General features: G+C 36.0%; 1 protein-coding gene across 5 annotated transcripts in view; it reads right to left on the bottom strand.

Annotated features, from left to right (window-relative positions):
* The window catches only part of MIGA1 (mitoguardin 1), a 41,707-nt gene that overhangs the window by 11,263 nt on the left and 2,620 nt on the right, over positions 1–27,824 (bottom strand). For all 5 annotated transcript variants that reach the window (XM_082313509.1, XM_082313510.1, XM_082313511.1 and 2 more), the window contains exons 3-8: positions 26,124–26,301; positions 25,446–25,582; positions 25,062–25,188; positions 24,451–24,587; positions 23,558–23,681; positions 5,372–5,472 (exon numbers count right to left, since the gene is read on the bottom strand). In XM_082313509.1, coding sequence (XP_082169635.1) covers positions 5,372–5,472; positions 23,558–23,681; positions 24,451–24,587; positions 25,062–25,188; positions 25,446–25,582; positions 26,124–26,301 — 804 coding nt within the window. The remainder of the gene's footprint in view (positions 1–5,371; positions 5,473–23,557; positions 23,682–24,450; positions 24,588–25,061; positions 25,189–25,445; positions 25,583–26,123; positions 26,302–27,824) is intronic.

Genomic DNA, 27,824 nt, shown 5'->3' with positions numbered 1-27,824 from the left:
CAACATTCCTTACATTCTGAGAAACTATGCTTATCCTATATTAAAAAGGATGATGATGATCTCTTTCTCTGGGTATCTTTTAAAAGAAGATTTTTTTTAAAAAAAACATAAGCAGCTGCAGGATGAGTGTGAAACATTTTGGGAGTTGGAAGATGTGATAGTGGTTACTAACTAAAACATTTGAGAAGGTACTTTAATAAACTGAAATGATAAAGTGGTGTGTTCTTCCTAATATCTGGCAGAAAACAGGAAGGAAGTTCATGTATTTTCAGGAGCTCCTTCTATACTTACTTGTATATATTACAAGACATCTTATACATTTTCTTTGAGGAAAACACATTCAGAACATGATTTTATCTGAATTATTGCTGCAACTTTATTAATTTTAAGCATAATGAAGAATGTGAATTCACTATGTTGTGTGCATCAGTGGTACTACTACTCCTTGCCAGGCAGAATAATCCTAGGCTATGTGCTGTGTCTGGTACATAGGCTTTTCCCTACATAATATCTACATGGAGGTATTAGGGTACAAAAATTAGTTCAGTGCTAATATATGGGATTTGTTACAAAAATTATTTCCCAAGAATTAAAAACTGTATAGTATGAGCAGTCACCGTATAGGAACACACAGGCTATTAGATGAAACTCCTCTTTGTCCTAGAAGTGAAAACATTTAATATACTATGCAAATACCATACATAGCTAAGGTTTCTGTTAGAGGACAAGGATCAACTCCAGATTTTTTAATTTTATTATTATTTTTAAAGCTTTTAGAGCACCATTTAATGACTTGTTGGCCTAAGTCCTCCTATTCATAGCCATACAGCAAGCAACCACAGTTGTCCTTGGAGGGAATCAAAGGAATCCAGTTCTCGTTGACCACTCTTCATTGCCACATGGAAAACCTTTCCGCACAATGGAATCTTTTTAACTGGGACTACATTTATTAGGATGCAGGAGACAAAGAATGGAGAAAACAAAACAAAACAACACAACACGAAGCATGAAGTTTGAGAAATTTGTTAGAAAGGACATAGGAATGGGAGGTGTTTCTCAAAGTTCAACAGAACTTTTCTGTTGCCTACACCACCGCCGACATTTATTGGGAGGTGGAAAGCTTCTCATGATGATATGAATAGACAACCTTTATTACTGGATATCGTGCTTCACTGGACACCATGAAATCTTTTGAGTTTGCCCAGAGTAGAAGGCAGTGGTTAGTGGTACTTCAGGTACAGGTTCTTCAAAGAAACAGTATTACTGTTAGCAGAATGAAAGACTACAGGGATTAATTCTTTCCTCTCTTTCTCCACGTGTTTTAAGACTATAAACATGAGGCACCTCCATACCTCATTAAAGTTGTTAGAATAGGGAGCTCCTTACAAGCTGCTACCCAGGGCATGCTAGACTGCATGACTGCTGTACTACATTTGTTTCTGAGGTAAGACAATAACCCACGTCAAATTTGACAGATGACATGAACGTGGAGGAAGTGACCAGGATGAGAATAATAAGGCCTGAGAAGATCAGATCAGTGATTGTGGTCACACTTCTGAAGGCAGTCAGAATACAGGAGGGCATGTCTCTGATTTTTGAGATGAAACAGGGAAAAAAACAAACTAAACACATCACTTATAAATGCTATAGGAATGCACCTTACTATTACTTGCCAACATTATTCCCTCTGGTATTCCCTATTTCAGGAAAGGAATAAAACATCTATCTGGACACCAGGAAAAAGGTAATGCTAGCTTTCAGTAGGTAGGCAGGGCTCTTTTTGAGCACTTTCTGAATCTAAAATTCAATTTCAGTCACTTTGAAGGCTTTGGTGCCATATACAAATAATTACTGGCATATGAAGACTGATGTTCTTTCCCTGTTATCAAAGCCTGCTGCTTCCTGCACTGTTTTGTTTTAATAGATTTCAACTGAGAAAGAGACAACCTTAGTAAAGGAATTACTGATAAAAAAAAGAGCAGCTAAGGCTTTATTCACAAGTCTAAAAAAAAAATCTCCTAAGCTTTGGATTGAGTTAACATTTTAATAAAGAAAGCAAAGCTTATTTGGTAATAGAACTACAGATTCAGCTCTAGTCAAGATATGAAAATAAGACATGATAAATGCATGTGCACTGACAATGGAGAGGCAGCAACAAAGCTCACTGTCAGGGAGAGCAGGAAAGAGCTTCTATCGGAAAGATGGAAAAGAAGCCAAGAAAAAGAGGGTAGAGACCTTTATCTGGCACACTCACTGCTGTATTATTGCCAAAGGTGGCAGCTATTTTGATCACACAGTAGGTGAGACAGCAAGAATATTAAAAGGATACTAACCCTCATAATCACAAATTGGTGAGAGATGGTCTCAAATAGGGAAGAAAATACCATTTTTTATCACAGTACATAAGTTATCGATAACTTAATTAGGGCAAATGGTTGTGCTTACCATCCCTTCTGCAGTGCCTCTGAGAGCCTATGTGTGTTTAGGAATGGAAGTCTGTCTGGGCTTGGGGATGGCAACTGTCTGTCTAAATCATCTTTATAATGATTCGGGCACCTGTGTATTGTAGGTGTCCAGACTGGCACAATTCTGTATGAGAAGTCATCAAGTGCATGGTCCTCAGCATCCTCTTGATTATCAGCCACAGCCAAGATGAAGTTTTGGCATACCCTACTGCTATCCTGTAGAGCTCATCAAAAGGGCATGTGATTTAAACTCTGCCAACTGTCCCAGTTTTGTACAGTTCTTTTCTTGAAAGCCATCTTCCTATGTTTTGTCCTAATATGACACAGCACAAGATTCTTGTTGCCTCCTAAGCAGTACCCCTATCAATTTCCATCAAAACATCTACCTTTGTCTTGTTTTAGGATTCCCCGTGTCTTTGCTGTTATCTCTCCTGAGGGCAGTGAACTAAATTTGACTTGACTGTGTGTCAGCACTGAACATGGGAACAGCTTCCTGTCTTTAAAACCAGCGTCACACTGCTCCTTGGGACAGGCTGCAATGTAGAAGGAAGATGAGTAACTGTCAACATACAGTTCGTAGCATGATATGACCACAAACAATGCTGCTACTTTGTAATTTCCCAGAAGGTGAAATTACTAATGATTCCAGTAGGGCAAAATCTCACAGCACTATACACACTTACATGAATTTCAGATTTAAAAACTTTGCTAAAAATTTCTATCAGCACACAAAGTTTAGGATAGTTACTAATATTGTAACTGCAATCAGGGAGCATAGGACAAAAGAAAAACTGCCTATTTGCCCATTAGCTGAGACATATCCAAAGCTGGAAAAGCCTCAAACCTCTTAGCCTGAAACATTCCACTTTGTTGCAAGTGCAAGAATAACAGAATGAAAGAAGCAGATAAGCAAGAAGAAGCTACCTGACATCATCATGTCTAGCATAAAAAAAAAAAAAAATCTGTTACGTCAGTTCTAATCCAGTTACATCAACGTAATCACTGTTCTCTACTAATAGCTGAAATACACTGAGAAGTAGTTATTACTCCTTCTCATTGCCATAGCTATTTGCAGTACTAATTTAAAGCGTTTTCCCCCCAGAGGACAGACAAAACTTTACATCAAGGTAACACTATATTTATAAGCGAAGACCAATTCACAGCTTTATTTTACCTGCACCACACAATGATGCCCCAGTAGCTACTACTAGAGAGCTAACTGGCCCTGTAATTTAAGCCTAGTGGCTCATATTTAATCCAGAATTTTGATGGTGTTCTGGTTTGAACACCACACTTCAAGTTGTTTATGGCTTTGTTAATCTTCAGGACTCCTTCTATCAGCTCAGAATTTTAATAGATTCTTCAATAAAATCTGAGAAAGGAGATCAGAGAGCTTGTTCTATCGGCAAAGGTTAGAACAGCTGGAAAGGAAGAGAAAATCTTCATAACTTTGTTCTGGCAGAAAGAGTTGACAGAAGTGGCTTTAAAGTATCAAAATCTGGAGAATATTTTCAGAATATGTTAAGACAATTCCATTGCCAATTTTGACTCAAACATTTCTGTAGCAAATACTGAGACAATTTAGCTTCAGGATAGGATGGTTATTCCACTGACGTGATACATCCTGGGGTTTTCGGGTTTTTTTGAGTTTTTTTTGTTTTTAAGCCAAGGAACACAAATGAGCATAATGGTTTATTCCCATCTCCACATACTTGCAAAAACACTAGGAAAGTTCATAAAAAAAACCAAACCAAACAAATCCACCAAAAAAACAGATACAAAGTGTAAAAACTATAATGGTCTACAGCTCCTCTCAAGAGCAGATAAGAGTCGAAGCAAGCTTGAATTGTGGTCTTGTCCAAATGACAGGAAAGAATAACCAGTCTCTGTAGACACACTCTTAGTCAGGAATAAATGCTAGGCATACCATCACAACTTAATGTGAATTACTAAATCAAGATAATCAGAGTTTAATGTGAATTACTAAATCAAGGTGGTTTGTGTCATGGAAAAACAAACAAACCATACAATAGACAGTCAAAAGATAATTGCAAAGAACGTGTATGCAATTCTCTCTCTTTTTATAACTGTCTGAGTTTAGTAGCTTAGTTGTAGTGCATACATGATAGCAGTATCTAACACAGAATGTATCTATTGAGACCAACTGCCTTTCCTGTAATTTGGAGTGCTATTCAAGATCACTTCAGCTCCTGAGAGGCTATAAAAGGAGATATTCCTCATTCATTTGTGTGTCACTGTATATAAAATTCTTTCAAATACTTCAAGGGAGCTGGAGCAGATTTCAGCTAATAGACAATGCCCTGTTATCCAAAGTTATTTCTTTATGTATCCTTTGTGGTCTTATCCAAGAAGACTGAGGAAAGTTAGATAAGTATATTATATTGTGCATGGAACGTACTAAAATAGGTAGCTGTCAATTTCTAATAATTCCCTCTCCAAAAAAAATGAAGTCCAAGAAAAGACAAAGCCTTCTTCGTACATCTTTATATTATGGTAAGGGAATAGGGGGGAAAAAAAAAAAAAAAAAAAAAAGAGAATAGAAAAATGCAATTCATGGTGAAAGGAACTACTATAGCCTCAATTGATTGTACTTCTTCACTCATGAAAATCTGATATATTTTTCAAAAGCAACTTCTTTTTAGAAGTTGGGGAAACATTCTGCCAGTGAACCACAAAAAAAAAAAAAAGATAATAAGCAAATTGAGCCCAACTTCATTACTTGAACTGCTAGGAAGCTGGTTACAACTAAGCAAGGAAAGCTTCTTTTTTTTCCCCATAAGAGAAATGCACTTTGCTTACAATAATTAGCAAAAAGTTAAGATTCTTCTGTTCACTGTTCAAATAGACAAATGAATCTTTAAAGAAGCAATCTTTAAGAGTCTTACCTCAGCTGTGGAAACAAAGGAGTCAGTTGATGCAATGCTTAATGTATCTCGAAGGCAGAAGTCATCTGTATTATCCTTTACAGTAATGTCTGTATTTTTATCTTTAAAATAAAAAAAAAAAAAAAATCAACCTGATTATTAGACTATCAGAAAATTCCATTTAAGTCTTGAAAGTGTGTTTCATGTATACTTTAATGTAGTGCTTCATTTGGAAGGCACAACATTGTACTACTATGAGAGTAAATTCTCCTATGACCTGCTAACATATACAAAGGGGACTGTATTTTTCTGTCTTTAAAGTGGACTTAAAAACATCATCCACAATGATGAGAAAAGAAAAAAATATTTCCCCAGGGGTTTTGCCTTTTCTTTGATAGACTTCTGAAGATCTCTCTATCTAAAGATATTACTTTGCTATATTGATCTAAATGCTCTGTTAAGTTTTTAACTTGGCTGTGTCATATAACAAATGCTCAGTGTTTTAGTAACCAAGACACAGAAATAAAAGCTATTAATAAAAAATAGGTTTCAGCTTCACTTGAATTCGTTTCATTTTCTACTTCTCATGCCTTTTTTCACTTGCTGGTTCTTCAGGAGAGCAAGTGAAGTTTTTAATCTTCTCTGTATCCTCTTTCCCCAACAAGCTTTTCCATTGAAATAACACCTCCAGAAGCATTTCCTATAGTACTTGAATTCTTAACACCTTTAAAATAACTGGTATTTTGTGCTTAAAATCATCTGCAATGCGTTTTCTCTGTTTTCCTTTATTTTATTCTCAGATTTCAACTGTTGCACATATTACTAGCATACATGGTTTTGTTTTCACCGTACAGACACACTTTCACATAAGGCAGTAAGGCAGACTTCAGCTTGATGTGCCCCATATTACATTCTCAGTAGAGCACAGGACTTATTTTGGGTTACTTTACCTTCAGACATTACACATGTGTTGCTAAAAGTCTGTTTTATTTCTAACAGTCAGCAGCAACCAGCTACCCAATGTCATCCAGATCTGTTGCTACAGCAATACTTCATAAAAAACACTGTTACATAGTGAAGTGGCCAAATGCCAATATACTGGAATGGTTTACTCATCAATTGAAATGCTACAAATCCACATAACTTAACTATTATTTCGGTGGTTGTTATGGTTTTATTAGCTAGGACTTGGAATGACAGCTCAAAAATTGCACATAATAATAAATATCTGTCTTTGAGACTATTCACTGAGGGGAAAAAATTATTAAAAGTTTGGACAAAGATTTTACTAGATTGAGTTAGGCAGATTCCAACTTGTAATCACAACTTCACCAATATTCATGTGAAAGTCTCTGATTTTTTCAGATCATTCTTAACAGTTCGTTCTTTTTTCTGATCTCTTAAAACCAAGAGGAAAAGTACAGCAGCATTCAAGTTGGTTGAGAAACAATCACATACTGGAATTTGAAAAGCTGGAACAGAAAATCAAACTGTGGTTTGTAAAGCATTTGCTTGAGGTCTGGTAAGAGCAGACAAGTAACATGATGTTTCCTTCTTATTGCTAGCTCATAATTTACATTAATCCCCCTCTAATATTACATTAAATGCTTTTCTAATATCACTCTTTCACATAAGCAGTTGCTGAAATGGCAATAATACTGTTAAACATAGGGTACTACAGGGATGTATAGCCTGGTTGCAGATTTTTCCATTGAACCTCTCCTTTTGGCTACGTTGTTTTCCATAATAAATTTGCAATTAAAACAGAAGTTTCTACATCTCACAGTTAGAAAAGCCCTCTAGCACCTGGTTCAAGTGCAATCCAAAGAAATATTATTTCCCTGGTCCTCCCAGTCTGTAGGCAACATGCAACACTTACTTCATGAGAAATAAACAGCTACATTCATAAGTAGCAATGCAAATTACAAACTCCCACAAGAGTAAAGCGTGGACCATACTGATAAAGATCTTACTGGTGGCTTTAACGAAGATGTAAGGACCCAACTCTTAGGTACACAAAGCGCAGCTGTCAAGTAGTCTCATATATCAACTTATTCACAATCCTAGAACGTCTCCACCACCCTCATAGGGAAGTCCCAACTGTACCACGGACTGAAGCCTCAAAGCCTTTGGGTATTGTCTGATAATTACTGTGCTGTTGCTGTTATATGAGAGTTTATAGCCCAATGACAACCTATCCCCAAACTGACACGCAAGTATTTAACACTGGGCTATGTGACTGATTATATATAAATGAGAATAAGGCTATTTAACTAAAATTTATTCTGCATATATGTAAAAAAATAATTGGTGCAAATGAAGGAACCACAGTGTTTCCAGCCCAGAATACCACAGCATGAGAGGTTCTTCTATAAAGTTGCATCCAGCCTGCTATAGATTACATGAAGCTCTTTTGAATACATCTATATTTGCTGAAAAGTCATAATTCCAAGTTTTCTAATATGGGCCTAAAACTGTCACCTAGCCAGTATGTTTTTAACATGTTAGTTGAATATGGAATATCTGTGTTTTCACTCAAAGAAAATTCTCCCTACTACAAAAAAGGCACAAAATTTGCATGTTATTACAAAAAAAATGGATTAAAAAAAAGGTTAGTAATGCTGAGTGAAATAATACCTTTGGCAAGTGATATGTGCATACAAACCACAGCCTCCCCAAAGAAAAAAAACCAGCTTTGTCAGCTATTTCTGACTTTCTGGCCACCACCACCCTAATACCTTAAAATACCCTTAGCCAAGCAGCTGCTTATCAATACCCACACTGTGCAGAGAGCACACTATTATGAAAATGTTAGGGTGAAAATTAAATTACAGCTGGAGCACATACCATGCAAGTACCAGGAGAACATTCTTAGACACAAGAACATGAAAAAAAAAAGAGACAGCAGCACAATGAGGCTCCGGGAATGAACAGCTGCAGGAGGTACCCACCCACCAGCGGCTGCAACTGCTCGTACAGTCATCCCTAGTTCTTATGTAGCCTAATACCTTCAGGAAAGGAATACTAGCGAGTATGTGAGCTTCAAATATACTTTACTTATCTGAGAAGCCACGGAGTTATTTTGGGTTCATTTATATTTGTAAAGAGGATGAAGTAGAGTTTCAGACATGACACTGACAACAGTAATTGCCATACAGACTCTTGGTTGCAGTGCCTTAAAATGCATACGTGGTTCTAAAGTCAAATTAAGGGTACTAAAAAATGTTAAGAATATGGAGTATTGCTAAAGCTTGTGAAATTAATCCTAGCTTTATAAGATTTTGCAAACAACTATCTATTTGAAACTAAGCAGGCTGAAAAAAAAAAAACAAACCAACATAAAAAAACAGGAACAAAGCTACTTTCACATCTATTCACAGAGTACTTACTAATCTAGAATATTTGTCTTTGCTCTGGTAGGTTCATGTGGTAAGACAGACCACAAAACTAACCCTCCAAATTCTCAGAGCAAAATCTGACCTTAGAGGTGGAACTGCACACAAATTAACTTTTAAGAATTCAATTAGGAAGTATTCACCTTAACATAATGTTTTAAAATCCTGAAAAGTGTTTATATGTTATCCTCCCTCCAACCCTGAACGAAACATGGCATGAGTTCGCAAGTGAGTTTGGCACTTGCATGCAGCGGTTAAAAAAGGAAAGCAGTTACCCACTGGCAAAGAAGTCACTGGGAGTTAAGGAATTTCGTTCTCACTGTCACTGTCAGAGCCATGGCTCCCGATTCTCCCCAGCCCTCCCGCTTCAGTGGAACATCAGTGCTGTTATACATCACAAGCAGGAAAACAGGATGAGAGAGACTTGATAGACTCTGAAGATGAGAAAACCTAGCAAAGGAATCCACTTATGAGAAGTCAGGATACCCCAAGAACAGGGTCCCAGTATTCTGCCAGGCTACCGCACAGTCAGCCACTGCGTTGTATGCCAGTCAGGCCCCTTAGATGTGTGGCTTCATGCCTAGACAAAGCAATGACAATAATGAAGTTCAGAGAGCACAGAAGCATGAATTACTACATAATTCAGTTTCAAGAGAATGTGTCACAGTCTTCTAGCTAGTCACAAGCGGCACAGTGGTTTGTCACCACTGTTGCTGAAGCATCCAAAAGCAGCTTTATTTATGTTTATAAATAATCATAACTCTGAGAGTGTTGACTGAATATTCATTAAAAAAATCATCAGTCCTACCAAGTAGTCACTAATGTATTACATAAAGTCTTACAGGATGCACCTAGAAAGCAGTGACTTTTACTTTATGTCATCGTTATAAAAAGAAAACAATCCCAACCTTCAGAGGGCACCTTCTGACAATCGGGTTGTATAGCAACAGGTTAAAAAAGACAAGCCAAGAATGGAGCAGGGTGTCCACACAGACCATTATGGATTTAACAGTTATTGTTAAATTATGAGTTTACATTCTCCAGCAACACAAATACCTGGGTTCAAGAAAGCGCCTATAGCTGGAGGCATCTCACCTCACTGTGTATAAACAAAGCTGTTATTGATGTCAGCATAAAAATATATTTCAGGTCAGGGTCTTCTAAAAATATCTGACCAAATCTTGTACTCTACCAGTACATCAGTATGTATCACGAGTTAAACATCTCATGGTTCTTTCTTGGGACCGCTCTGATGCAAACTGAAGCGACAGATTCCTTTAAAAAAAAACAAAACAACAGTCCTCCCACCCCTATAAACCCACAAAAAGACACTCCACTGCTGTACCATCATCCAGCCTGGCTGTCAGTATGTGCTCACGCCTCCAGCAGGCCCCCGTTGTGAACACACAGCTTCTGCTCACCAGTATTTAACGAGGAATTCAGCAACCAAAGCAGTGGTCTAATGGAAAGGAACAACTGGGGAAAATGGAGTATGGGACAGCACCAAGTACTCAATATTTGCAATTTCACCTTCCTCCTAGTACTCACAGACTTTTTCAAGGTAATCTTTGGCTGAGCTAACTGCTGAGGCTTCAAATTATATCCTTAACAAATACCTTAGTAGTTTTCATGCAGAGAATAATCTTCTGGTTTTGTGCAAACAGAAGGCCAAATCTTACTCCTCAGTAAAAGTTGACTCAACAGAGCCTTCATAATTGTTTCCAAGTACAGCTATAATCTTCAAGGTCCACATAAAAGCCTTCCACTACAATACTCTCACACAGGTATAAAAAGGCCCATTTTCCAAGACACTGGATGCTCACCTAATTATCATTACGCAAAACACAAGATGTTCCTCATTCACACTGTGTTCTGTATTTATTACTTTGATGTTACTCTTAAGACAAAAACAGTCCAGATGATTAAAAGCTGAATTAAAAGCATGTGTATAGATGACAGTAATGGATTCTTCATCTTAAATATAAATAAGTAGAGAATGCATATAAAAATTGAGTAGTACAATCCATTAAGTTTACATACATAAGCAATAAAATCCACCTGAAAACTGAAAGGTACTGATTTGCAATATTTGTCATCTGGAAAAAGGTGCAACTTGCCTAAAATAACCTTATAGTCTTCAAGAGATTTTCCACATACTTTGGAAAGAAATAATAGCAATTTCTGAGATGTTTATAATAATTTGGTTATTTTCAGACCTTGGAGATACCGACTTTGTCCATAAAGTTATATTATCTGCTGAGCACCACATGTTTAATAATGTATAAAACAAAACAACATGGCTACTGCTCTTATATTCTAAAACAGTAAAATCAAGCACTTTGAATGCTCTCATCTAGCAAAGGTAAAGACAGCACAAAATGCTTGTGCATAAGCAATCATTTTAGTCTCTCCAAGTAAAAATCAAATATACCTAAGAAAGGAATTTAAATATAATTTATTTCCTGTAATCCATAGACACAGGTACATTAAACAACTCAAGAGTATTAAGAAATATCATATAGCTTTGATATTCTGGAATGGTGATAAATCAAATGATTCTTTCAAGATTTAAATCTGCTAAACAACCCTTCCATAAATTTGATAACTGAATTGGAATATTTTCTGATAGTTGCAATTTTTTTAAGCAAATAAATTATCAAAAGGCTCGAAATATTATTTTGTTATAGAGAATGTGACCTGTGAAAGCTGTCCCTGCATCACTGTGGCATGCTTTATCGTAAAGCCAAAACCTCAAAATAGAAAGACCTCACCATGAGGAACTCTGCCATTCAAATCTCAAGGAAGAGGCAGAATAAACACATGTGGTACTAGATTGCTGAAATCTGAATTTTAAGAAAATAAAGCAGTATCTAATGTGTATTTTCTAACCTGAACGAACACATCATATATGCTGACAGCTGAGAAATCAGCTTAGTAAACACAAAATAAATGTATGCATATGTTCACTTCTCTGCTTTACTGCTCTGACTCTGCTTGACATAGACATCTGATTCGGAAACAGATTTGAGATGTATATCCTGTGTAAACTACGTGTCACTGTTAGGTCTCTCCCTATCATACAGCTTTTTGTTTCTTTGAAAATGAAAACTTACTCATAACTGCACATTATAAGGTTCTACATTTACACAGGGTTACAATTTTCTGCAGCTTCTTTTCTTTACCCTGAAGCTAAAAATCAGTGGATCTTCCCTGATTTTAAGGTTTAAATCCCTATGCTTTACAGAAGAATTTGATTTCTGACCACCCTCCTGTTTTCAAGTCTAACAGTTTAGATAACAGTTTCTGTACTTGTATTTGATTTGACAGAGAAGATCTGGCAATCAAGTTTGCTCAGCTGTCTATTCTGGACAGAGTCTATTTAGGTGGATGTGCAACACAAAGTTGTCACTGTTTCCTCTTCATAGGGGTACTCCATTCTCCTGTAGAACAGAAAGCATCACATCTATTTTGTCCACAGCAAAGTCTAGTTTGAATTCCAGTGCTGCTTATTTTAAAATGTAGGCTGTCCACTGGGGATTTATAGCACAGCACTGTGAAGACTGCCAGATACCTTAGTCATCAGATTTGAACGTCACTGCCTTTTCTTAGTTCTTCACATCCTAAAAACAAGCACAACCTACCACTATTTTTGGACAGACACTTTCTAGTGATGATGGAATGGTCTGTTCTACCACATTCAGTGTGATAGTACGTTAACTCATTGTGATGCAGAACAGATTCAAAATGCAATGTCATATTTACAGGAGAAGGAAGTACCAGGTTAACTTTGAGGCTTACACATATAGAATTAGCTCCTTTCATACCCTTCCTATGTTAGAAGCCTCCATAAGCAGGTTAGGTAGAACAGTCTTCTCACCAGACTTGAGAAAGGGGTCTCAAAAGTAAGTGAACCTGTCCCTTTGGCCTCAGTTCTACTACACCTGTGTAAATCTATTGAAATCAGTGGGTACTTAAGGCAAGATGTTTACACAAGTGCATTACTAACAGTATTCCTTGCTTCTTTCCAAGGCAGTTCACTGCCACCTTCTTGGCTTTCCCACCACGCATCTCTTCATCAAAGAGCAGATAGTAGCACACACAGTGATGAAAAAGGGCAAGAATAACCAGCAACTGTTGCTCAGCTCCTGAAACATGCTGCTTTATAAAGCTTCCTGATTTATTATATAAGAAAAGAAAAGAGTAAACAATTTATTATGCTAGCATATAGACTATTTTGCTGGACACAGCACAAGGGTATGGGACCATCCAACATGTTCTCTTCAAAGTAAGATTTTAAACACAAGATTGCTGGAAAGGTTATTCTTTAGCCAGTATATTACGCTTCAGGGATGCTGACATTTCAAAGTAAGTGAGGCAGACTGACAAAAGGAACCCACGACATATTCATTTGTTCTTCCTTTAAAAGAAAAATACACCGTCTAGCAGTTGGTAATTCCGCTTACATGTATGAAGACAGTATCAGAAAAGAAAGATGGATACCTTTCTATCCCCAGAATTGACAGAAAGATAGAAAGACAGAAGCAACTATATAACTGGTGATCGTCAGTGAAATAAACACCAAAAGATGCAAATATATATATTTGATTTGGACTAACATTTGGATTCTGTATTCAGAATGGAGACTCTAGCATATTTGACACAGGCAAACTCTGCAGGGACAGCATAATAATCCTAGTCTTCACTTGAATTTCAGGGCAGAACTGCCTTTACGGAATTCTGCAGACTCCAGTGAAACTGCTCGGGAATGTGACTGGCTTCTGCAAACCCAGCTGCACACAGCATACAGTTTAAGAACCTAAATTAGCAAGACACATGCTTAATTTTAAACAATAAGACTTAAAGGATATCTTAAGTGCCCTACTGATTGGGGCCTGCTTGCATTCCACTTGCCCCCGAGAGTAGGAAAGAATGAGATAAGAATCCTTAAAAAGTTGTACTGAATGAAGAGTTCTTCCTCTGGACCTTTAGTTTACTAAATAACACCGGTTACCAAATGTAAAGTAAAAAACAAATTAATAACACTATAAGGTTACTAATGCATTAGTAACAACATATTAATACTTGAATTATAGTGTAAGTAATGATTAGTGCAACCTGACCCTGGAAGATAACTTTACACTGGATTAGTAGCTACTCAAACAGATGTAGTTGAAGCTGCTATCTAGTGAATATATTAGTTATCTGTGGTAAATTAAAGTAAAATAAAGCAAAGCTTGAATAATAAAGAATATATGTAATTTAAGCTACCTGGAAATATGTGTATGTTTACCTTTAAATACTTGCAGCATATCTGCATGTGGAACAAGGGCAGCTTTAAACAGCAGTAGAGAGAATAAAGCCTGATGTGATCGACATGTGCTCTTGAATCAGCTACACTACAGCACTTTGCTACAAACCGGATTATTAGGTAAGGTGGAACATAGTGCACAGACCAGATATCCCACAAAGAATTAGAGGATTGCCAGTAATTTGTTAAAAAAAAAAGTTTAGCTTGAGCCACCAGAAGGTAAATAAACCACATCTCAAACAATTTTTTGTAACAGTTTTAAAATGACACATAAATAATAAATTTTACTCCCTCTGTTGTTATTGTTCACAGAACCTTTTGCTATAACTTTCCACAGAAACAGATTTACTCCCACATATAGGTTCAACTTTGAAATGTTTCAAGCTGAAACAAAAGTTTAGGAAAATTGCAAGATATAAAAAGGCCTTTAGGAATGAAATGCTTACACAAGCTATGTGAGCCTCCCCAGCTATAGGGTAAACAATTAAAAAAAAAAAAACCTAAACTATATGCCTGGTAAATAAATGTGTATTGCTGTAGCAGTGGGGTATGGCTAGTGCTAAATAACAAGCCCAGTAAACAGCAGTCGTTGAAGACTCTGCTATGTGGATATGCTACAACCATTTATGCCAGGCTGATGGGTCAGAGCCTTTGACTTAAACAGCAGCAAGATTTAAACATAGTAGACACATCAGTTAAGAAAAGTTGTTAGCTTTTGCACATGTGCACACAGACACAATGTTTTCATTTTAAGGCCTTGAAAATATATTGCAGTCAGAAGTTTATCTATTTTAGTCCTAACTGAACTATTGAATTAATAAAGGAACTATAGTGCAGAGAGCTACATTTGCTGATTGTATACGATTCTGTCAATATTCCATTTTGATACTGTGCTCAAAAGCAATCAGAAAAGCTCAAAATGTTGTTTCTGCACTTTCAAGATTAAGCTACCAAGCTAAGAGAGCTGATTACCTCTTAAGTCTTTTCAAACTCTAAACTATCACGGTCTATATCTCCCCCAGCCCATTCTGGCTCTCCTTCCTTCTTTTTGCCCAAGAATGTTTCAGACAAGCCTCTCAAAAATAGACTTTAATGCAAGAATAAATTGTTTTAGTAGAAGTTCTAAAACAGGAATTAGCCTTATGGGCCAAAACATGTTCTCAATCATCGGTTTATATAACCTCACACTGCGATACGTCAGCCAGAAAAATAAACACTTATCCTGCTCCACTACTTGAGGTCTGTCTGGTATGATTTTTCCTGCCTCTGGAACATTTATACTCACAATGTATATAAACACATAGAAGTTAAGTGTATATACATCCTTTTTAGTAAGAAAAAGAATTTGTAAACTCTAACTTGTTAAGAATATACCACAAGATCATGTGAGGGGAGGCGGGGGGGCGGGGAAAAGCAACTTCTGCCTTTGGAAGGCTGTTTCCACTTATTCCATACACCACTTTCAAAAGTGTTCAAAATGAAGGCAAGAGGTTATTAAATCAGGCCCTTATGTGTGGGGAAAATGATCACTTTTCTTTACACAAAGTTAACTATGTGCACTTTTTTAAAAGGTTTAAAAAAATGGAGAAGCTATTGACTAAACCTAAGCCCTAGAATGGCCAACAAAAAAGATGCAAAAGGAACGCTCAAAAAATATGCCTTTAAAGTAGTGTTAGGCATGTGTGTTTGCTGTTGTGGGGTAAGTGATACACACATAATACAGCATGGGTTAACTAGTCCTGCTTGAGTAGTATTGTGGGGCACTAACTGCGTAAACCGCTGTACAAATGTTCCTTACTCATGTAAAGAACTGGAACAGCTTCATTGTATTTCCCCCTTTTTATCAGGGATTTAGAATTGATGGGCAGAGAAGAAAGGAAAAAGAGAGAGAAAGTAATTAGAGTTTGCCCGGGTAACTATGTGGAACCAAAAAGCTCATGCTCAGAAGAGATCCGGGGAAAGAGACGATTGCAGCTGCTCACATGTTGTAAGGCACAAGCAGGAACAGTTGAGAAATAGCAGACGGATTTTGTGTTAGGAGGACTGAGCAGGGAAGCACAGGAACAGCTAACTGACCAAAGTTTGGGAAATTAAATCAGGTAGGTGGATTGTGGCTCAATTATGAGCAGCCTTTAGAGTTAGAAGGGGGATTAGCTTGTATTTCATTTGAAGAGAAGCTCCTGAGGGAGAGAGCTTAAGGGAAAGGAATAATCTGGTCAGAAAAACAAGGGTGATTTTTATAAACAACAGTTAAGTCTATGTGATAGAAGCAAGTTTTAAATGGACAAGGCAAGACACGAGAACATGGCAGGAGTCAAGAAGTGAGAGAGACAAGGGCTTAAACAGGAGTTTTGGTGTGGACAGAAAGAAGACAGGTTTCAAAGATGCCATTTAAGGAAAAGCAACAAGGTGTATAAATAGCCTGCACGGCTGGATCTAAGAGCAAAGCTGTTGGGCAAATGGTAACAAGGGTCCTCAAAAATCAGAAACAGACTCTCTTTCTGATCTTATTGGGAGTGGTTTTGGAAATTTCTATCCATATCACCCCCCAGCTAACATACAGTAAGTGACCTTGAGTTCTCCAGCTCAGTTGAGTGTGCAGTAAAATAGACTATCTTGAGCCAAAGCTGAAAAGACTTCAGCTAATCTGTTTTACTATGCAATGAAATGGCATCTAAGCTTTAGCTTCTAAGATAAACACAAACATACACTCCAAGCGATCAAATACCAACATAAAGATACAGATTATCAGATACTAATCCTTTTCAGTACCAGTAACTTCACTGCAAGTCCATGCAAAGCTATTTTGCATTTTTAGTATAGTACTGCCAAAATTAAGAGTGTTGCTGAGAAAGCCAAGCATTACAATCTTTTCATAGACACAACATTTGCAGAAATATTTTTGTTTACAGCTTTAAGTTGAACTTTTAACTACCAATCTTAATCTACTATTTAACATGCTGTGCTTAGGTGCTTTCTGGTAAAGAATTTTGCTGAAGGTGATTTAGAAAGAAAGCATTATTAATATTGGACAAATATGCCTTTAAAGGAAAGTCTTAAATATTATTGATAGCAAAAGACATACCATCCAAGTAAAACATCTGCCCTTTGAGTATCTATGGCGAGTCAGAAACAAGGAGTTGCAGCAATGAGTTGCAATACTAGACCTCACAGTAAAATGCAGTAAGCTTCAGCAGTTACTGAAGTTCCCCAAACTGTAATAGCTAAATTATGTTCAAAATATGCATTATTTTTTTAAAAATAGGATTGAAATAACTTTTCTGAGCTTTTTCTCAGACTTATTAATATAGTTTTCTTTCCTTTGTAAGAGCATTTCTTGGGATGAATATATTTCCACACTTAAAGAAAAAGCTATTGTTTTCTTTTGTTTCAATTTGAATTCTGTTTCATCCACTAGAAAAAGGTTTTGTCCTTCTCCAAGAAATGAAGAGACCATTTAATGTAAATTTATCTTCAAGGAACACAAAGCAAAAGTTTTCAAGCAATCATAAAAAGTTAACTACTTCAAAATTATTTTATAGTATGTACCACTAGAGCACACCTAAGTGAATTCGTACAAATTGCTCCCCTCCTCATTGGAGCCCGAGAATTAGAAACATTTCTTGTGCATAACCAAATAAAACATAATACTCTCAAACTAAAATTTTTCCATTAACATTTCAAAGGCAGGAAGGAAAATATAGGCCCTAGATATTCATCCACCAACAGTAAAACATTATAGAAGTCTGTGTTAATAAAATAAATAAAAATAAGCTTTCAACAACTTAATTGATTATGCAAAGATTTTTTTGTTTGTTTTAAGAGCAGCTGGAGAAAAGGTTTCTAATATGTAAATATGTTCTCCAAAGAGTTTTGTCACTAGGTTAAAGGCTGCACTCATTCTCTCCAAAATGCCAGGCATATCTTTGAGTGTGAGAAGAAAATTAAAAAAAGAAACAGACAAACCTTCCAACAAAACCATCCAACAACACAGACCTTTGTGAGAGATCTTTTACTGCAGTAGCTCAAACAATTCATTTGTTTTAAATTGTATAATTAACATAAAATAAAAAGTAAATATTTTTAAAATAAAAATGTAATCAATGCATAAGTTTTAATGTTACTATCAAAAAGTTTAGGGGCCAGTGTACACAAGTCACCATTAGTTTGAGTGCCAGCATTCCTTTTTACAGTAGAAATCAAAATAATAATATGAAGTATTAGGAATTCAGTACTGACAAGGAGCCCCACAATTTGAGAATTTTCCCCTCTGACCCGCAATTCTGCTCGTAAGTACAGCTATTGTTTCTCTCCTAACTCTTTGCATTCCTCTCAAGTTAGCTCGACTAACATTGCAGTCTGCTAGAAAAGATCTAAAAAGAAAAAAAAGGAAAGGAAAAAAAAAAAAAAAAAGAGAACTTTCTTGAAGGACAGACTACAGAAAGTATTGGAAGCTTTTAACCCTCTACCCCCTCACATTCACCACTCAGAAATAACATGATGAATATTTTGTTTCACAGTTTTCTGCCAATTGCCTCCTTCCTGATTCAGTGCAGCTTATGCCTGCCTCAGGAAAGCCTGTTTCTAGGCTTCTCATGTTGTTCCACAATCCTAATAGGATCAGCATAAAAACAACAGCAGTTTGGCCCTACATATTTGTTTTAACTTCATGTCCAGAAATATATCTGCGATAGAAATCCTATTTTAGCTTGCTGGTTTATATGATAATTGTGAAAGTCCAGCAGAAAATGTAACAACAATGAACATAACTGAGTTCCATTATTTCTTCTATTTAAAATGCAAGTCTCTTCCAGGGCTGTATTCATTGTTTATATCTCAACAATAGCTTACAGAGTTGAAAATGATTATTTGCAATTATTATTATTATTGTTACTATTAATAGAATTTTACCCACTGGGAGAAAAGGTATTTACACCTGTATCTTCTGCACTGATAAAAGTTGAATATTTAGAAATATCTGGAAGAGAAAATATATAATTTACATATAACTAGGAAAAAACACCCCAACATTTATAGATGCTAATTTACACAACAAGAATCAAACAGAAGGCAATTAGACTACAGCATGCAACCACTTCAAGTGATGATTGCCTGCTCTGACAAGTCACCTTTTCCCTGTCATGGCAAACAGAAGAGAAGCATTTCAGGCCACATCAAGAGAGACAGTGGTTGCAGTGACAAGCTATTGTATTCCAGCAGGGTCTCGGGTAACACATTCCTGACTATCCCATGTAGCATGTTACCATAGTCTCCTCCAGAAAGCTATTTCCCAAAGCTGGTTGGCAAATTATTTATCATGCTAAGCAACTTCAACTAGTAAGTGGGATCACAAAATGAAAAGCAAGTCTGTGGTATGATCAATCAGTGGCAGCAAGAAGATCTTAATTTCATTAGGTAGAGGGAAACGATGACCTGGGAAGAATAACATTTAAGAATTTTGGGAAGGAGCAACATCTGTAACTAGTAGACAAGTAGGGTAGAGAGTGGTTTCAGGAGCCCCACAAGTTTGACAGAGACAGCTGAAAACCAGAAATTGATGGAAACTTTTACCTTTGTAAGCTTCCTTCCTGACCAAATTTGGAGCTCATTATAACCCAGGGTTTCTGAATAAGAAGTGCTAGTCAGATATTTATGTAGCAAGTCTTTTGATAACACTTGATAGCATTTGTCCAACGGTCAGATCCCTGTCTCCAGCTGTGGCTAATCACAAGTGCTTCAGACAGAGAAAATCAAAGAAAAATCCACAAACTATATCTAACCATGATGTGTATCAGAGAAAAAACAAAGCAAAACATTTTCTGATTACAGCTGTGGGTCAACAGTTGAAACTCTGAAGCATAAGATCTGGTTATAAGCATTCTAACAACAAGCTGCAAGTGTTATGAACCTATTAAGGACAATGAAGGCTTTTTCTTGTTCACTCCAAGGCTCACGAAAGAAGAAAAAATAGTGGTAGTAAGGGGAAATGCTTAAATGCCAGAAAGACCACAATGACCATTTACCCCCGAGTCCATCCCTTCCTCTCAAAGAGGAATAAAAACATCCCTCAAAACAGCATTAAAAAAAACAAAACAAACAACTTTGTCTAAAACACTGAAATACCCTCAACATGCTTTAGAGGCAACTTCAGAACTTAACTTGTTTCACTTGAACAACCAGAAATGGGATCTAGTTATGACTTTGACAACAAGGTCTACAAATCCCCCAGCACCACATACCTTCTTCATGTGTAAGTAGCTATTCAGAACAAGTAAGTCACCTCTCAGTATTTTCTTCATTAAGGAGCTGGACATACGCAACTGAAGCCACATATTAGCTTGTTTTTCCAAAACATGGATCATTTTTATGGCTTGTTTTGAACTGTCTAGTATTTCCATATCTTCTGAAATATGAACAACAGAACTGGACACAGTATACTAAAACCATACAAAACCAAGATCATATCTCTGCCTCTATGCTGATGCTGTCCTTTTCACATAGCCAGAGATTAGCGATGGTCTTATTTTCTACAGCACTGTGCTGAGAACTTACACTGACTGTGATGCAAAGTTTTCCTAATGCATGCCAAGAGTTTCTTTATTATTTTTCTTTTAAAATCTCCCATCTATATGTACAATCCATACTTCCCTGGATTCAAATGTAATTTGTTAGATTGTAACCATTTAAACAGATAATTCAGATCAGTATTACTAATCTTTCCTTTTCATTAATTCAATGTTTTTAATGCCCTAAAAGATCATTTTTTATCAACTTCCAGCTCTACAAATCATTTTATCATCAACTACATAGCTGATAAAATTACAGCATTTGACCAAACATCTTCCCTAGAGAGCAAACCTTTCCCTTAACAGTGGGCAGAAGTATAAACAAACGTTCATGTCAGTGAGCTAATTATTATCATCTAATGTATGCTGTATCAATCCCCCAACTGCAGATCTCTCAAAAACCTACAGTCCAAGAAAAGCTAGCTACCATCAAACCATACAAACTGGCACTAATTACACCTTTTATTATGTTGTCTGTGGTAACAGAACTGCAAATTAGCAACTCTATAATTTCACAGGCATGACTCTTAACTTGGGTGTTGGAGTTTTGGGGTTGTTTGTTTGTTTTTTAAGATTTGGAACTAAACTGGTGATTTCCCAATCATTTGGAATATTTTTCACTTTTCAAGATTAGTGAATAGCAAAATATGGATTAGTGTGCTTTCTTTATCTAGCTTCTTTAAGAAGTTTTGGGTATAAATCATCCAGGACTACTGATTCAGATTTAGCAGATACTGCCTCTTTCACCACAAATGATACACATTCCTGTCAGTGTCAAAGATGTATACACAGTCCCGATGCATTTCAAGTACAGAGCAGAAGCATCTTTATTTCTGTTTCTTTTTTTGGAGTAGGATATTATTCTTATTCTTAGTAGTGTAAATAATGCTGTACTATCCTTCTTTCTTTTGGCCACTGGGATTTAATGACTTTCTTGGACTTGCCTGTTGTTGTTGGTCTTGAACCCTTCCATTCCTGTTGTTCTTAATATATGCACATGCGCATGCAGACACACACACAAAAAGGAAAAAAGTGATCACTGTTTATACTAGCACACTTCCTAAAGAAGTAATACAAAGCTTTGAACAGAAATGAAACAAATAAGTATTACATGTTAACATGCACATTTTGAGGTAGTAAAGGAAAGTTTGTTGATGGCAGCTATCCTTTTCTTTCACTAGATTACCAAATACAAAAAAAAAAAAAGGAAAACAAAAAACCAAAGGTAAAAAAAAAAAAAAGGGAAAAAATAAACCTGTAAGAGAACCTCTAGGATTCTCCCAAACATACTTTTCTGTCTCTCCCCACGGAAGTTACCAAAAAATGTCAATCTCAAAAACATCCTACTTCAAACATTCATACACTACACTCAGTGTCATATCGTACAGCAAAATAAATTATCTAAGAAATTTTAAGCAATTAAATGTTTTTATATCAAATACCGAACAAAACCATGCTCTGTATTAAATCTTCCAAGGGCCACAGTGTTTGAGATGTTGTTGTTCTGTTCATATTCTAAAACAGTGTTCTGAAATAGTGAAGCATTTTCTAATATATTACTTGCTGTTCAAGCCACAAATTCAAGATAATGTTGAAAAAGCCCCAAATCCTGAACAGTGAAAACACTACTCACTAAACTACTTCATTACTTGTTTTCCTCACTCATCTGGGCCAGCACAAATAAAATTCATAATAAAGTAACAGACATCTACTCAAGAGATCACAAATGATTTCTACAAAGGACATTTGAAAGGAATTCAATTCTCAGAACATTCTTGGTAAACAAGAATCAAGTCGTCACATCTAGAAAATAAAATATCAATTTAAAATACTTCCAGGGTAACCAAACAAAACAATAACTAAACACATTAAACATCAAACTGAGTCCTTTGAATACCATTTTATTAATTTTGCCTGAAGACAGAAATTACAAATAAACTTCTAATTTAATAATGGATATACACTGCAACTTTATTTAGGGCTTAAGGTTTCAGACACCAAGATAAAACATCCAAATGCTTTTCTGCTTTAAGAATCACATTAACAGGTGTACGCAGATATGTCAGAAAGCCAACTCTGACCTAAATTTAATTCCCGCCTTACTCAGAGCTGTATTTAGCGGTTGCAGGATAACACAAGAGATGAGAGTACTGCCACCTCGTGCCAGTCAAGCTGAAGCCTAACAAACAAGACTACAGACTAATACTAATCCGAGAACATGTTCTGCATTTAAAATGTGACAGTTATTTGAGATCAGATGCTTGATCTTGAATTATGAAAAAGCGTGATAGTATCAGTCTTTAAGAACATCTTAAACCAATTCTTTAAAGAAAAATAATCAAACTATCTGTATTTAATCAACATGTCTGGCAGCAACGACTCTTATATTTGCCATTATAACATCCTAGTTTTAGTCAGTCATAACTGTGATAAACTTCAATCACCAGGGATAAGAGCTTTGGTAATGGATACCTGTTTCAGGCTAAGTCCTTCTGGTTTGGTTTTGTTTTTTTGTGAATTTTTTTTTAGTTATGGCAGGCAAAAAAAACACAGTACATGCATACACAATTTGACTGTTCAAAAGACACAGAAAACTTCTTTTGAAATGCTCTAATACACCCATGCTATAAAAAGGGTCATATATTCTTACTGCATAAATATTTAAATACCCAAGTTAACATAAACTTTAGAAAGCAGAGGGAAGTATTATGAAAATTCTGAAGTATACTGACAAGCCACAAGGAAAAAAAATTCCTCTCGGTCCATTCTTATCTAAAATACAAGCACTACATCAAACATTACATAATAATGTAAAGAACTTGAATTTTTTTCTGCTTATTTACTGATAAATATAATTCTGCTCAGTTGATATTTCAGTGACTCCCCCGCACAAGAGTCATTATTATAAGCAATAAAAATGTAAAATAGGAGTACTCACCAATATCATTAGCTAGAGAAGCAGGATCAGAGGCCCCAAGGGTGGCCTCAAACTCCTCCTGAAGACGATAAGCTCTTTGAAGAAGGGATTCAAGCTTATGAATGAATTCAGCACTAATGATATCCTGCAAGAAGAAAGACATTAGAAGATTTTCTATTTGTTTACAGTCTGTAAGATTCCTTTGTAAAATCTAAGAATATTAAGCCTTCAAAGAGCTCACTATGCCACATAAATTTCCTACAAACCACACAAGGACACTGTCAGATTAATATTTCAACATCCAAAATATATACACTTTTCTAAACATAGACATATTTTATTTACTATAATAAAAATAAAATCTAAGTTTTAAAATACTTTAAAGTTATCTGTGATGTTTACTGCACTAGAAATAATGAAAGCCATACAGGTATATGTTTATTTCAAAATATTATTAGCATTTAGTTCATAAGAACAAAGGAATATTAATAAAGTTCAAGCACATTATTTGTGGATATGCATAAATTCATCATCTTTCCCCAGATCTTTATCTTTGCTAAGCGGATACCCTCTCACGTAGTAATAAAAGAAAGCGATGACCCAAGAGATTTTGTGCAGGGAACTAGAATGCTTGGTAGCTTGATAATACCACCCAGAACCAAACACTGATGCAACAGCAATTGCCAAAAAAATAAACAAACCTAATTCTCCCTCCTCCACCCTCCTCCAAACAACCAACAACAACAACAACAAAAAAAAAAATCAAAAGGAACAAAGTTAGATGCCCTTTAAAACTCAAAATTTGAATTAATTCCCAGTTTTGGTAATTGAATTAGAAATTGAAAAGATTAAGGCAACAAAACGCAATGAATTGTTAGGGCAGCAACAGCAGATTACAGATTGAATATACTCACTTCTACACTTTCTTCTGCAATTGCATCTCCTGCTCCCAGCTTAATGGAACCACAACTTGCTTCATCTTCAACTTGCCTGTTACGGAAAGTTAGTGCCTGCTCCCATCGACGCAGTGCTTCTTCGAAAAGCTCCATACCTAGGGGAGATCAGGAATACCTCCATTCCATCCAATACACAGTTTCCATATGTATTCACATTTTAGAGTCATAGGAAACTATGTAGCTAATAGGTATGATTACAGCAGAGATGCAAGTTTTTAAAACAATAGCAATTCCCAGTCTAAAAAAAAAAAATCTGCCTTTTTAATAAGATAAAGAAGTTCGTAATATGATTAAAGCAACAATGGTCAGTGTATTTTTCCTATTTAGTTTCTAAAATAATTCCATGGCTTACTACTACAAATATAGGAATAAAAAATTATGTATTTAAAAAAACTAACTCTAGATCAAGTAAGATTTCATTATTTTATGGAAATGTTCTTACACACGTGCCCACAGGACACTGTGAACGAACACCACAATAATATTGTGTAAGTGTCACTTTGCCACAAAACCAAGAAATTATTTACATTCATTTTTGGTAGATGCTGAATATTCTTATCGTAACTTACCCATCAAATATAAATTTTCAGGTGTGGTCACTGGAATATTGACAAGCTTAATATCATCTTCATCTGCTTTATCCCAGGAATTAGAATTGGCACAAGCACAACTGTGACAAGAGGTGGCACTCTGAACCTTAAAAAAATAAACAATTTTTTAAGTGTTGTTATACAGAGTATCCTTAAAACTACATTCCTGCCAGAGTACATTACATCCAAGTTATCTATCTAGAAACTATTTTTACTATGTAGCAAGTACTACATAGCCTTCTCAGCATCTCTAGCCATCTGTGCAACTTGTTCAGGGAAGTTGTTCCAGCTCAGTGAAACCATTAGGTGCATATGCAGTGCAAGGTAACAGACATTCGAGAGCCTTAAAACACTCTTACTTACCGAGGCCAGACTCTGAACTGAACCGGAGTATTTACTGAAAAGTCCTCCATTTGCATAGATACAAGGCTGAGATCCTTTCTCCTTGGCAGAGCTCAGAGAAAGAGTCAAGTTTTGCCGACTACTGGAACAACTAGAACCTAAAAGATACAATGTTTTGAGTTTGCAGCAGCTTTAAAAATCAGTGTATCTTCTGTTAGCAAGATCTATCAAGAATTGCATTTACTCTTTTAAATAACATCCAGTTTAGAAGCAAACAACAATTATTCTTTTATCTTCAGTTCTATATGAGAAACTACAAATTAGAACAGTCAATATCTATAACAACAAACATGCAATTGAGCAGAATTATTTTCCCATCCTATAAAAATTTAAATCTGCTTTTCTCAGTATTGAGACGTCCACAAAAACTGCAAACCCCATTGTTAATATACTACTGATAAAAAAGTTTTAATCCAAATTCATGATTAAAACTTCAGCTTTGAGAACAAGACCAGCTTATTTATAAAACATTGTAATTATGTTCCTAATGTGCACAATTTCTACTTTAACAATTCAAACCTACTCAGCATTAAAGCAAAATAGTTTTACTACTACACACTGTTATGCACACCCATCCCCTCACACCCCTTTTCTTCCCCTCCAAGAAAACAAAAAAAACTTGTGGGTTCCTTCATGTACCTTTTTCTGATGCAGCTGCTTTGGTACACTCCAGTACTAGATGACTTGGTTCCCATGGTGGCACTTTCTTGTTTTTCTTTCCACGTCTTCTTTTAAAATGATGGGCCAGAAAAATAACAGATATTGCACTCACTGCTGTTACTGTGAACAGCTTCTTTAAGCCAGGGGAAAGCTTTATCTGAAAATAAAAGAGAGTGACTTCATTGGAAATATATGCTCCTTAACTCCCACCTTTCCTCCTACCCTCCTTTTGGTGTGTTCAGCCTAGGCTATAGCTTGTCTGAGGGAGACAAGAGATGCTGCTCTCACATAGCCTGAGAAACAACCAGCTCTGAGTAAGGACATAGACTAACTATTTCTCAAAATTTGCAATGGCCAGTAGGTGAGAGAGTTTACAAAGGGACTGGTGCGATAAAGTGAGTGGCTGCACTGAGACAAATATTGCAGCACCAAGAACTATAAGGTATATTGCAAATCCACAAACTATGGGGATCTAAGTAAATGACTTTCAGACAAACTACTTTTTTATTATTATTATTTCTTTTTAATGCCAGGACAATGCAGGGTTTCAATTAATTCTCTAATAGCAAAAAAATACGGAGAAGAAACTCACCCTTTACAACTAGACTATTTTATTGCACTGTAAAAGAGTGGAGGATCCAAAAGCTAACATTTGCATGGTGTTTCAATTTGGGAAGAACATGTATTTAAACATATTTCTGTAAATAAACCAGGGGTTTCTTTAATTGTTATGTTTTATTTTGGATGTAGATCAGTCATAGGTTTACAAATGTTTAAATTAGCAAATAAGAACCATATATACAAGCAACTGGAATTAAAAGCCATTAACAAAGTTTATAAAATCCAAAGGGACAAGATATACAAGGAAGAAAAGAGCCATTTAAGTGGAAGCTAGTGTCCACATTCACAAAATCTTTAGGAGACGTATGCTGCTTGAGAAACAGACTGCTGGGAGAAAACGAGATCTGCAGTCCTTGGGGCTAATATGGTGTTTCTGTAATATGTTTCCTCATATGAGAGAGAATTGGCCACACAGACTACCACTGCACTCTGGCAGTCCCTGGTTGCTGTGCAATTGGTTAATACTACCTGAGTTGTGTAATTTAAAGAAGCATTGAAAGCTTTGCTCTGCAGTGAGTTTGCAATCAACAAGTCGAACACCTTTGACTTGAGAACCCTGTTCTTAGTGGTACTGTATGTTGACTGAGGCCGAAAACCTAGCACTGTACTCTGCAAGAAAAAGGAGATCCCTGAAACACAGCACAAACACCTACTTACATAAGACTGCTCTATTTAACAGAAAAGCGTTCATAACCAAATAACCGAGATTATAACATTGAAGCTCACAGAATTAAATGCTAGAACTAAAGTTTCAAAGAACTGTAAGTGGATTTTTTTAAATTTGTCTGTGCGTACAAGCACGATCATAAATAATTCAATGGTGAAATGAAAGCCTCTAAGGAGGGAAAAGTTAATAATTGTACATAATGGAGTTGCACATGGTATTTAAAAAGGATATGAATATGCTGCAATGTAAAAAAGTAATCAGTGATCTTGCAGTGAGAATTTTCAAGTACTGTAAATACAGAAAAAACGTGAAAATAATCAGATGCAGCTAAGACAGAATATCTCATTCTGGTTTTATATGCAGTAAAACTTTGAAAAGCATTTTCACACAAA

The sequence above is a fragment of the Platalea leucorodia genome (genome assembly GCF_965183815.1).
Source record: "Platalea leucorodia genome assembly, chromosome: 5".
NCBI classification, from domain to species: domain Eukaryota; kingdom Metazoa; phylum Chordata; class Aves; order Pelecaniformes; family Threskiornithidae; genus Platalea; species Platalea leucorodia.
Note: the sequence above shows the minus strand (reverse complement) of the source record. Positions and strands in the feature narration are given on the sequence as shown.